Source organism: Giraffa tippelskirchi, chromosome 1 (genome assembly GCF_054371585.1).
Source record: "Giraffa tippelskirchi isolate mGirTip1 chromosome 1, T2T-mGirTip1v1.2.pri, whole genome shotgun sequence".
NCBI lineage: Eukaryota > Metazoa > Chordata > Mammalia > Artiodactyla > Giraffidae > Giraffa > Giraffa tippelskirchi.
Window position 1 is genome coordinate 13,799,543 of NC_137275.1, and position 12,927 is coordinate 13,812,469.

The 12,927-nt window shown below is 49.7% G+C and overlaps 1 protein-coding gene across 3 annotated transcripts in view; it reads left to right on the forward strand.

The window, feature by feature from the left end:
• Positions 1–2,153: 2,153 nt before the first annotated feature.
• LOC145508786 (high mobility group protein 20A-like) overlaps positions 2,154–12,927 on the forward strand; it is a 32,288-nt gene continuing 21,514 nt past the window's right edge. For 2 of the 3 annotated variants that reach the window (XR_014055605.1, XM_081496247.1), the window contains exons 1-3: positions 2,154–2,270; positions 6,557–6,720; positions 12,130–12,209. Coding sequence is in view for 1 of the 3 variants with exons in the window: in XM_081496247.1 (XP_081352373.1) it covers positions 2,243–2,270; positions 6,557–6,720; positions 12,130–12,209 (272 nt within the window). In the remaining 2 variants the exon portion in view is untranslated. Of the gene's footprint in view, positions 2,271–6,556; positions 6,725–12,129; positions 12,210–12,927 lie in introns of all 3 variants that reach the window. The other variant, XR_014055619.1, reaches the window with a different exon arrangement.

The window sequence follows — 12,927 nt, forward strand, 5'->3', positions numbered from 1 at the left end:
TTGTGGTTTTTCCTCCCAGACGCAGCAGATATGAGCAGATTTTTTTCATTGGTCCACCATACCAGCATGAGTCCCTAAAACTTGAAGTTCATGTTGTAGGTGGTTGTACCCAGTTGAGCTCAGACGTCTGTGTTAATAACCACTCTAGCCTGAGCTGATTATTCTTTTTTTGTGTGGGAGACGTGGTTCTTGGGTATTTCCCTGTGGGTTCAGCAGAGCCTTTTGTTATAAATAATCCTCCATCTCAGTACTTTCATCTGGGAGGGTGTTCCAGTTGAGCTGTCTAGCTGAGCATGCTATTGGGATCCCAATGTCTTGTATTATTTTTATTGTTTGCTTTATTAATTTAGGTCTATAATCCATCTAGAATTTACTTTTGTATTTGAAATTAGATTGAAGTCCATCCTTTTTCTTCTCAGATGGCTAGCCAATTAATAGTATTGATTAATAATTCTATTTTTCTGAATTAATTATGTTTGTCATAAATTAACCTAACATGTATTCTGGGATTTAATTTTGGTTCAGAACAGAAGATATTCTGTTCCACTCACATATTTAACCATTCCTCTGTCAACACTTTACTGATGAGATTCCAGAGGCTTTATGTAGTCTAATGTATGAAAATATAAATCTTATTTGAATGTTCTTCTGTTTCATAGTTTTCTTAGCTAATCGCAAGGATTTAAGAGAATATTCTTAACTCAGTTTTACAAGGAGGGGAATCTTATCCTGCATTTACTGCATTTAATTAGATTGAATTGAGAAGATGCATGGGGAGGTGGAAGGACCATCACTTGGGGAAGCCACGTTCTCTCTCCAGGACTTAGTTTCCTCCAGTGGTGAAAGAAGGACTGGCACTCTGTATTCCTGGACTCCTTTCCTGCTCTGGAGTCCCAGCCCATGTTGACTCAGCCCTGGGGCTTCCCTGTGGACATGGAAAACACCAGCTAAAAGTAGCTATTTATGTTATTAGCTAGGAAATACACACCAGGCTTGGTACTCAGCAATTCTATATACTCATTTCTCACAGCATCTCATTTAATCCTCAAATATCCCTGTGATGCTATTAATACTATCTTTATTCTCTATAGGAAGAAACTGAGGAACAGAGAGCTTTAGTGGCTTATTTGTTGAAGCCACTGGTTGGTTAAAAATAAAACTAAAAGAATGGAGTGGGGAGCTGTGCAGAGTATGAAAAGACCAAATTACGTTTTTACGCAGTTATTGCTCATTACCCTTGAACCATGCAGAGGAAGGACCTCAGAAACAATAACACATTCCTTGAGTGCCTCTGATGTACTTTAGGAATATTAATTCATTGATCCCTACAACCATCCTATATAATGGGCACTATTTATTATCCCCACTCCTCAGATGAAGAGAATGAGGCCCAGAGAGGTGAAGTAACCAGCCCAAGATCACCCAGCCAGAGGTAGGCTGGTGAACCCACATCCTCCGATTCCAGGGATCGTGCATTCCTATAGGCAACCTCAAAATTACACACAGAGAGTGTGTTGGACTCATGACTGCCTTCAAGTCACCTGCCACAAGCTGGATGGAGACATGTGAATGTGGAAGTGTTGCTACTGAAGGCTGGGTGGAGCTTATGGCCATCTCTAAATGTTTAGAATTATCTTTGAAAGTGTATTTTGATTTTTGTTTTTTTTTTAACTTAAAGGAGGCACTCCCGTGGATTAACAGGTTGTTGGCTTTGAGGGGCAGGATTCAGGGAGAGGGGGCTGGCTGCTTTGAGTTTTCTAATTTCGCCACAGTGCTAATACAGTATGTATTCCTGTGTGACTTGAAAATATTCAGAGACGTATAAATAGAGGCACTTATGTAACTGAGGGGGCGGGTGGAGGGACGCGCAGCATCCTAGGCGGGGGTTCGGTAGCGGGGCGGGGCTGCCCACTTCTCCGCCCCGCCCACTCCCCGCCCCTCCCTCTCTGGCCCCGCCCAGTCCCCGGCTACTCGGAAAGCCTGGAGCCCGGAGCGGCCTGCGCAGCTGGAACTCTTGCCCCACGCTCCCGCCCACGTCCTGGCGGCGAGACGCGGTCCAGGGCTGGCAAAGCCCGCGCCCCGGGCACTCGCAGCGGCTCAGCGAGTGACGCCTCCAGAAGGCCCGCCTACGGCGCACGGGGCGGGTCAGAAACGGAGCCCAGGGCGCAGGGCAGAGCTGCCGGCGCTGGGCGGGTGCACCTGGTGGGCCGAGGCCGGGCGGCGGCCCGGGCGGGCGGGAGACATGCAGCGGGACAGCGGCCAGGCTGCGGGTCAGTGCCTGGACTTGCGGCCCCTCCCCTCGGTCGCGCGCGTCCCGCTCCTTGGGAGTTTGGGGGGGTCTTCCCCGGGACGGGGTGGGCGCGTCCCGGTGCAGCCCGGCCCCACGGCGCGGGTGTGGATGCCCGGGGCGGTGCCCAGGGCCTGGCACGTGACTCGGGCCTGCGTCCGGCTGGTCCGCTCCCCGCGCGTCCCTAGGCGCAGGTGCCCATCTGTCCGCTCCCTGCGGCCGGCCCCGTCGTTCCTGCGCAGATGACCTCCTCCCCTCCCCAGCGCGGCCCCAGAGCGGGTCCGGCGCCGTCTGCTGCCGCCAGTGCTGATGGAGGGGCGACCCCAGCTCCGATGACAGCCTGAGATCCCGGCCCCCTCCGCTGTCACCAGCCGCTGCTGCGGCCGGACGCGCGCGCGCGCGCGTCAGCCGGCTGCTCTGCTCATAAGAGCTGTTGCGTTATGCGGCGATCGGGCAGCTCTCGGCTCAGCGAACCTGTTCTCACCTGTCCCGCGTAACGACCTGGCGACCTGGGGGCGGGGACTGTGCGCCACAGTGAAAAATAGCGGCCCCACGGGTCTTTACGTAACCAGCATTCGAGCCCAGGTCAGTGGGTGTCAGAGCTTCGGCGTCTACCGCGCAAATGTTGACACTGATGCTGGAAAGATCCAGGTCTCAGTCCAGAACCTTCCTTTATGCAGAAAAAGCCCGTTTCCTGCCCTTCACGATAAGCCCTGTGATTTGCTCCTGGCTAATGTGTTTCTATCACCTGCGGGCAGGTGGCATTTGAACTTAAAGTTGAACTTGCAGACTGGATTATCACGTTCCAATGGGACTTTGAGGACGGTTAGGCTACCAGCATTTCTTAACTATAGCCTGATTCCTGGGTACCAGGCACTATAATAACCAGTGCCTCTTAGTAGCCCAGTCCTGCAGCTGAGAAAACTTGAGGAACAAGAGACCATGTGGTTAACAGGTGGCAGAGCTGGCTCTGGGATCAAAAGTTCTAGCTGAGGTATAGGTGTGACCACTGTACTGTCCAGCCAGTGGGGAGGCCAAGGCCCCAGGACAAGCACCATTTGTCTCTGGATTGGAGATCTTGAGCAGGTCACAGAACATTCTAGAGCCTCAGTATTAGGCAAAGCAATCACCGTTGCAACCACTTTGCCCACTTAGGAGCTGGGACTTAATATGGACCTAGAGCTCCCTGAAGTCTGCATTGTCAGCCACTGCTGTTTCTGCAGTTGCTGCCTGTGGCCTGGCACTCTGTCTGACTCTGGTCCTAATGCCTGTCCACTGACTGAATGAATCAGCTGAGAGCTATCCCCCCAAATGGGCTCCTTCCTTCTGAGTCTGGATCCTTGGAAGAATGGAAGGGAGGAGGCAGGGGAGATTTGGGGCTGGGCCAGCAGGATGAGGGCATCTGAAGTTGGGCTGTACTGGATAGGAGAGGATTTCTGCTTTGGGGAGATGGCTGGGGAGATGGAAAGAGTGGGCAACCCAAGGTAGGGGAGGGGGGTCCTATCTGCCCTGCCCTGCTCTGGGCACTTGGGAGAGTCACTGACCTGAACTTCTTTCCCTACCTGTGGGTGTTGCCATGACAACTAGAGTCATGCTGAAGATTAAATAGGATAATATGCATAAAGGGTCTGATTATCACCCATTTTTATCACCACCTTTTGGAGTCAGTTATATCATTTGGATGGATGTGAGACTAGTTGAGACATTAGGGCCCAGCCTCCTGGAGCTTTGAATACCAGGCTAGGGGGTCTGAATTTAATGCCAAAGTCAAGGGGAGCCATAAGGAGATGTGAGCAGAGAGGGAGGTGGTGGGATTCTCACCTATGGGTCCAACGGCAGGGATCCTCAAGAGGAAGTTGAGTCCTGCACTGCTGGTGGGCATAAAATGGATCCAGCCCTGTGGAGGGGTATGTGCCATCTGAGGGGTATCTGAATTAGAAACACACATGCCTTTTGACCCAGCAACCCAATTTTCTAGAGAGCCCACTGCATGCATGAAATGATATGTGTGCAAGGCCAGGAGGAGCATGCATTTCTTACTGGGTCTGCTAACTGCTCTGTGACCCATCCTCACAGCAGAATTCCAGGCCCCCTTCACCAGATAAATGCCGCAGCTCTAAATGGGCTGGTGCAGAAAGTACTCAAGACATAGTCAACAAAAGAAGTAAAGTAAGTTCAGTGCACCCAGTTTGCCATTATGCAGGATACAGAAATGTTTGTAACTACACAGGCTAGCTCTGGAAGGGCACATGAAGGGCCTCCTAGAGTAGCCTCCAGGGAGGGGACTGGGTGCTGGAGGACCAGGGAGGGGTGCTGTCTGCCCTTTACCATTACCCATGGGAATGCCCCCCAAGTTCTGAGTCATACCCACAAGTTATGACTCAAAACAAAAATACCATTAAAAAAACAAGAATAGTCCTAGTGATGGATTGCAAGGCTGAATCAGGCTTAGCCATGTGGATACAAGCCAAGGAAAATTCCAGAATGCTGGGTTTTGTCATCACTCTTTGCAGCATTTCCCTTTCCCAGGAAGCTGAGAGGGAAGTCAGTGGATACCTTCTTGTCTTTCCTCACCCTCAGACAAATCAGCATCCAGAACTGTCTGGCAGAGTCTATTTCCTGCATTGTGGTTGTTAAGTAATACTTACCAGGACAGAGGATGAGATGGCTGGATGGCATCACCAACTCAGTGGACATGAGTTTGAGTAAACTCCAAGAATTGGTGATGGACAGGGAGGCCTGGCATGCTGCAGTCCATGGGGTTGCAAAGAGTCAGACACGACTGAGCGACTGAGCTGAACTGAACCAGGATACCACTTCAGAATGGTAACTTGAAAGTTGTTACCATCCCTTCCCCATGAGGAACCACAGAGGGTGCAGGTTGAAGGCAGAGGACAGACCTCTGACTGGCAGCCAGGAGGCTTGGGTTCAGTCGTATTTGCCTTTCCCACCGGTGTGATTCTAGGCGTCTCTCTGGAATCACTGCTTCCGGGTACTTCATCTACAGTCACAGCTACAGTCAAGTGTGTGTGAGGGGAGTGGGGATTGTACATACATCTAACAGATTGGAGCTATTTGTTGTCATTCAGTTGCTCAGTCATGTCCCACTCTTTGCGATCCCATGGACTGAAGCATGCCAGGCTTCCCTCTCCTTCACAATCTCCTGGAGCTTGCTCAAAGTCATATCCATCCAGTCGGTGATGACATCCAACCATCTCATCCTTTGTCGTCTTCTTCTCCTCCTGCTTTCAATCTTTTCCAGCATGAGGGTCTTTTCCAATGAGTCGGCTCTTCACATCAGGTGGCCAAAGTATTGGAGCTTCAGCCTCAGATCTGAGCTAGAAAGTGTCCCATTCCCACCTCCCTCCCATCTGTAAAATGGGATCATAATCACCATTCTGCCTCCTTCACAGAAGATCAGGAGTTTATTTGACCACAGACAACATCCTCAGCATTCTCAGAGGATAGATTTCTGTAAATGCACCGATTTAAACTGTCAGTAAAATAAGTGGCGTTACTGAGAGCCTACTAAAGGCCATGTGCTGCTCTGAGGACTCTCTAAGTTTGGGATTAACCCCTCACCCTCACAATGTAAACTCCAGGGGGACCGTTTGTCAGTTCTACACTGTTGTCTGCCACACGCAGCATACAGTTGGCATCCTGTAAATACCTGTGGTGTGAATAGGCGTTTCAATGACTCTGTCAAGTTGGTCTGAAGTTTACCCTAATTTTGTGAAGAGGAAGCCATGGTCCCAGCAGGGGATTGTGTTGCTGGTGGTGTGAAGCTAACTCAAGGGACTTGGGGGCTGAACCCTGATGGTCTGGGTCCCGAGACCACACTGCTAACTGCGATGCTCCCTGGGCAAGAGGCCATGAGCCAGGTCTGGCAGAGCAGGGCTTGAGGGCCTGCCCTGGGTCCTCAGCTTGTTCTGCTCACCAGGGAGAGACTGGTTTCTGTGCACCCCCTCCTCTGACATTACCATCTGTGCCCCGGGGAAGTGATCACTGACACAGGTTGTAGGCATTTGCTGTCACTTGAAGAAAATGGCAACCCACTCCAGTATTCTTGCCTGGAGGATCCCAGGGATGGGGGAGCCTGGTGGGCTGCCGTCTATAGGGTCGCACAGAGTTGGACACGACTGAAGTGACTTAGCAGTGGGCATTTGAAATGCAAATGTTCCCATCACAGAGTCCCTGTGCTGGACAGACTTTAGGTGGGATGGTGATTTCAATATCTCAGACCTTATTGGCTGTTTCTTGCTCTTTCAGTGCCCTCAGAATTCCTTTTCCCACCTCCAAATGGGACGGGCAGCCTACTACCTGGGAGCTCTGTGATCCAGACCTCCTGCTGGGACCTGGCATCTCTGCCCACGCAGCACATTAGGCTGACTGACCCGGGGGACCCAAAGGAGCAGGACTCAGAAGAACCAAAGGCAAGTGCGGTCCAGGCCAGGCTTGGAGGGCCTCTCATGCTGCAGTGTCGTGGCATCACAACACGAGTGATAACACCTGCGTGTTAAACATGTTCTGTGCTCCAGGTTCTGGGCTGGCACTCCTGGGCATTATTTTTTCAAACCTTCACAACACTGCAAAGCACAGAGAACTCAAGGAACTTGCCCAGGGTCACACAGTAATTGGCAGAGCAGGATTTGATCTTAAAGAGTTTGGCTCCTGGGCCTGACTATTCCAGGAAACTTGGGGTTTTGATGAAGGTTCTGGGGTGAGGGGAGCAGTTCTTACCTGGGGGATGACCTAATCCATTTTCTGTGTGGGAAAGGCAGTTGGTGAGGGTTGGCGTGCAGGGCATCGTGGTGGTTAAGTGGTGGCTAAGTGGGAAGAAGGTGGGCTTGGGAGGCAGACAGATGGGTACTGGAAGCATGGCTCTGCCATCTTCTAGCTGTGACACTTTGCACAAGGTGTGTTAACTCTTCAAGACTCAGTTACTTCTTGGTGAAACAGGGATAACATTATTTGCATGCATGCTCTGTCATGTCTGACTCTTGGTAACCCATGGACTGTAACCCGCCGGTCTCCTCTGTCCATGGGATTCTCCAGGCAAGAATACTGGAGTGAGTTGCCATGCCCTCTTCCAGGGGATCTTCTTAATCCAGGGATTGAACCCGTATCTCCTGCATTGCAGGCAGATTCTTTACCCCTGAGCCACTGGGGAAGGCCTAAACATTACCTACTTTAAAGGAATTTCCAAAGACTAAACAACTATCGCATACTGAAAGGTCTGGTCCATAATGGGTGCACAACAAAATATTTTTTCTTTTTCTTTTTACTTTATTATTGTGAAAGTACAGCGAGAGATAACCAGGTCTGCTGAGAAATACTAAAAAGAAGCAGTACTCTGCACCAGTTAGGATCAGGCTCAGCTTCACATAACTAAAACTCCCCAGATAATAGTAATTTGGGCTTCCCAGGTGGCTCAGTAGTAAAGAATCTACCTGCCGATGCAGGAGATGCAAGAGACATGGGTCCAATCCCTGGGTCAGGAAGATCCCCTGGAGAAGTAAATGGCAACCCCACTGCAGTATTTTTGCCTGGAAAATTCCATGAACAGAAGAGTCTGGTGGACTATGGTCCATGGGATTGCAGAGGTGAATGAACTAGAATTTTGTTTTAAGTTAGGACCATGATATCTAAAGGTGGGAAGCCAGCCTTTGACAGTTTAACTTTTCTTGTGGTGTCTAAACATGTGATACAGATAACATCTTGTAATAAACATCTTCAGCATTCAGGTGAGGGTGGGGGATGCTGCATACCCCTCAACAAAGCTCTGCCCACGTGAAAATCAGCAGGACTTTTCTGGGCGAGTTGTAAAATGACGGGGGCCAAGATTCTTTTCCTAACCATGATTATAATCATCAACTGAGCTTTGGTCTGGTTCCCAAATGATTGACATGATTAGTTACATACAAGAAAATATTCTCCTTGCTGCTGCTGCTGCTGCTAAGTCGCTTCAGTTGTGCCTGACTCTGTGCGACCCCATAGACGGCAGCCCACTAGGCTCCGCCATCCCTGTGATTCTCCAGGCAAGAACACTGGAGTGGGTTGCCATTTCCTTCTCCAATGCACGAAAGTGAAAGGTGAAAGTGAAGTCGCTCCATCGTGTCCGACTCTTTGTGACCCCATGGACTGTAGCCTACCAGGCTCCTCCGTCCATGGGATTTTCCAGGCAAGAGTACTGGAGTGGGGTGCCATTGCTTTCTCCGATTCTTCTCCTTAGACCTGCTCAATTGCCTTGTAGAATCCAGTTCATTAATATGTTCTTGAGTTTTTCCTACCTTATCGATAAAAACAACACATGCTCTGAACCCTGCTGTATGCCAAGATGTCCTGGCCCTTTACAAATGTCAGCTCACCTACTGCAGTGCTGCCTTTGGTTGTGTCAGTTAGGAGCTGCAGAGGTAAAGGGGGCTCAGGTTCATGATGTGTCCGATCCAGGAATTCAGCCCATACCTGCCACTCAAGCCCCCACTGAACCTTCTGCTACACCCTATACCCAATGGAAATTTGGTGTATAAAACCAAATATCCAAAATTCACTGTCTGTTGCAATCTGAACATGAAAGATCTGTGCTGGTCAAGATTCCTATTGAGATGGATTTTTTTTTCCCCCTTCAATTTTGCCCATCCATTGATTTTCTGCTCTCCTGCTGACTGCACTTTTTTGCAATGTCTTTCCTTGCACAGCCATGTTCTACTTCTGCTTTCCCTTTTAAACTAACATACTCAAGTGTGTGGGAAATGTTCTCCACATAGTAATACCCAGTGCTAATAATCAGCTCACTGTGGACGTGGCTCTATTTAGGGCAGAGTCAATTTGGTTTAAATCCTGTGTGAGAAATTCAGCGAGAACAAAAAAGCTTCAGAGAAAAACATCCCCACAGCCTTTCCAAGTGTCTTTGTCTCTGTAACTATGGTTTCTGGACAAATGCAGGAAACACTCAGGAAGGATTTTCTTTGAGTAAAGAAGCTGAAACAAAGGGCCAAGGATGACAGTAAAATGATAAGCATTTTTATTTTGATTTTTGACTGATGAAACTAGAATATAGACAAGTAACAATACATATATGGAAGTGTTTCCTCCAGTTAAAAACAAACAACTTTCCCTGTGTGCCTCAGCAGAGGAGCTGAGCAGGCAGACAGGAGGAGGCTGCTGTGATGCAGGGCACAGGTGACCTGGTCTACCTCCCATGTGACTCCAGGCAGCTGTGGGGTCTCCCTCAGAAGGCACAGCTCTAACAGAAGCCATGGTGTGCTCTGAATCTCAGCCTGGCCATTCAGTGGCCAAGTCACGTCATCTTTCTGAGTGTCTTCCTGTGTTGTGGGGTGATTAAAAGAGTTCCTTTGAGCAGGGAATGTGAGACTCAAATTCAGGAACATGTGTGTTGGAAAGTTCCTGGTGAACCAGACTGTAGAGATGGTTTCAGCTTTTATTACCAGAAATCGGAGCTGACCACAGGACCCGGGAGCTCTCCAGGGTCCTGAAAGGCTTGTCATTCCCTTTCTGACTCCGGGGATCAATCACGTGGGAGTGAGCAAAGAAGAGTGTCATTTATTGTACACCTACTGCATGCTTGGTGCCTTGCCAGGTGCTCTGCAGAATTCTCTCTCTAACACGTGTGGTTACTAGCCTGGCTCTTTGCCTCTGCATGGCCTGAACTCTATGTTCTTGTTCCTTAAGTCCCCAGTGCCAGGCACTGCCCTGACCTCCTCTGTCCTGTGGCCCCCGGCACATGTGGCCTGGCTGTGGCGGAATCAGATCCTCTCCCAGCCAGCCTGCTGGGCCGCTGACCAGCTGTGTATCTCCTGGCCTTGGGAAGGCTGAAATGGGCATGTCTGGGAGGGAGTTTTGAAAACTGGAAAACTGGAAAGCTGAAACAGCTGGAACAGAGGTTTTTAGGCTACATTTGGATTATTTGCCACGATTTTTGGCACCTGTGTGTGTTTGGTTTAGGAAAAATTTGAAACTGAGCCCTGAATGCAAGGGTGTCTAGGCTGTCATTCTGTAACACTTAGTCCATGAAATGAGTTGTTGCCATTATTTATATGCCCCAGACCTCCTCCATCAGACTGAGCCACTTGAGAGCCAGGCCTGCATCTTACTCAGTCCTCTAGCCCCCGAGCATGGCCCAGGATCCCAGTGGCAGCAAGGGTGCAGGCACTGTTGCTGAACCAAGAAACACACTGAACAGAAGAGAGAGCTGTAGCTCTGGTCTCCCTCCTGAGAACTGGCTGCCACAGGAGGGGATCTGCATGTGATCATGACAGCCTGCATTTTGTGAGCACCTACTGCATGCCTGGCTTTGTTGTAAGAACTACATGATTATTTCCACATTTAATCGTCATTACAACCCACAAGGTTCAGGCTATTATGATTCCCATTTTACAAGTGGGGAAACAGAGGCACAGGGATGTTACTAATTTGCCTGAGGTCACATGACAGAGAAGTGGCAGAGCTGAGATGGGAACCTAGGCTGAGCTCATCAAGCTCAGAGGTTAATGCCCTGCCTCCAGTACCAAGGCCTGGCCCCACCCCCACCCCCTCACCTTGAACCTAGTCACCCAAACCTCATGTTGCTTTCTTATTTGTGCCCAATGATATGGCCATATGCTTCCTGGTGATTGGGCTTTCCTGGTGGCTCAGATGGTAAAGAATCTGCCTGCAGTGTGGGAGACCTGGATTCAATCCCTGGGTTGGGAAGATCCCCCAAAGGAGGGCATGGCAACCCACTCCAGTATTTTTGCCTGGAGAATCCCCATGGACAGAGGAGCCTGGCGGGCTACAGTCCATGGGGTCGCAAAGAGTTGGGCACAACTGAGTGACTAAGCACATATAGCCATAACACAATGGGAGGGAACATCCCTGGCTCCTGCACCTGCTGGGGACACCCAGGCAGTGATTGCATTCCTCCAAGAGATGAAAGTGAAAGAGGAGAGTGAAAAAGTTGGCTTAAAACTCAACATTCAGAAAACTAAGATCATGGCATCTGGTCCCATCACTTCATGGGGAATAGATGGGGAAACAGTGGAAACAGTGGCTGACTTTATTTTTCTGGGCTCCAAAATCACTGCAGATGGTGATGGCAGCCATGAAATTAAAAGACGCTTACTCCTTGGAAGGAAAGTTATGACCAACCTAGACAGCATATTAAAAAGCAGAGACATTACTTTGCCAACAAAGGTCCGTCTAGTCAAGACTATGGTTTTTCCAGTAGTCATGTATGGATGTGAAAGTTGGACAATAAAGAAAGCTGAGCACCGAAAAATTGATGCTTTTGAACTGTGGTGTTGGAGAAGACTCTTGAGAGTCCCTTGGACTGCAAGGAGATCCAACCAGTCCATCCTAAAGGAGATCACTCCTGGGTGTTCATTGGAGGGACTGATGTTGAAGCTGAAACTCCAGTACTTTGGCCACCTGATGTGGAGAGCTGACTCATTTGAAAAGACCCTGATGCTGGGAAAGATTGAGGGCAGGAGGAGAAGGGGACGACAGAGGATGAGATGATTGGATGGCATCACCGACACAGTGGACATGGGTTTGGGTGGACTCCTGGAGGTGGTGATGGACAGGGAGGCCTGGCGTGCTGCGGTTCACGGGGTCACAAAGAGTCAGACATGACTGAGCGACTGAACTGAACTGAACTGAAGCCTCAGTTCCCTCATCTTCAGGACATGACCATCTCTCCTCTGCAGAGCTGCCAGGAGATCAGAGGCTGCATGAGTAGAGTGTGGCGAGGACTCTTTAGTGTCTTGCCATATTATAGACTGTGATTCAAATACGGTCAATCATTGTTGGCAGTCCTGAGGTTTTCCTGTGTATTACTCTTTCAGAAAAGGAAAGGAGGCTGGCCTAAAGGCAGGAAAAGGAAACCCCCGAGGGATCTTGCTGTTCCCCGTGCTCCTACGACAGGGTAAGATGGGGAGATTACCTGACCCACTGTTAAGGTAACACTTTGGGCTCACCACATGGCTTGTGCCCTGTGCTGAGCCTGGATGGCCTCTGTCCCATCTCAGCCTATATCTGTTGTTCAAGACCCTTGATTGTTATGGGATCTCCCACCACAGGGAGTGAGAGAGGGTTGTTTAGTTCTTTAAGCTGAAATAAGGTTCAGATACTCAAAGGAGAGCTGGGCTTGAGTCACAGACAGGAAAGTGGGTGACTGTGGGGCCAGTGTGTCTGGTTTCCCTTCCAGGCTTGTGATACCTGGGACTCCATGGCCTTGGGTGATCTAGTGAACATTCATCAAGGCTCCAAATGCAACCCCCGAGTGCCCTGAGACCTGCCCCTCATCCCCTGGCATCTTGGGCTGCAGAAAAGAGGCCCAAGCCATTCACTTCCCACTGCTCTGACTCTTCTGGAAACTTGAGTGTTTTTCTCTTTAACTTCAAGGTTCACACATTTCAAAGGGTGAAGGTCTTTTCTCAGTTTTCCCATAACTCCAGTGCACATGGCTTTTGGTCCAAAGACTGGTTTATCTCACCTCCAACACCCACAGACTTTCTCCCTCTCTCTTGACACAAATCCCTCATCAGGAGGGTGGGAAGGCTTGTACCTGGAGCATTTGACCCACACAACAACCCCATGAACAGGTGATATTATGTCCCTAACACAGAGGGGGAAACTGAGGC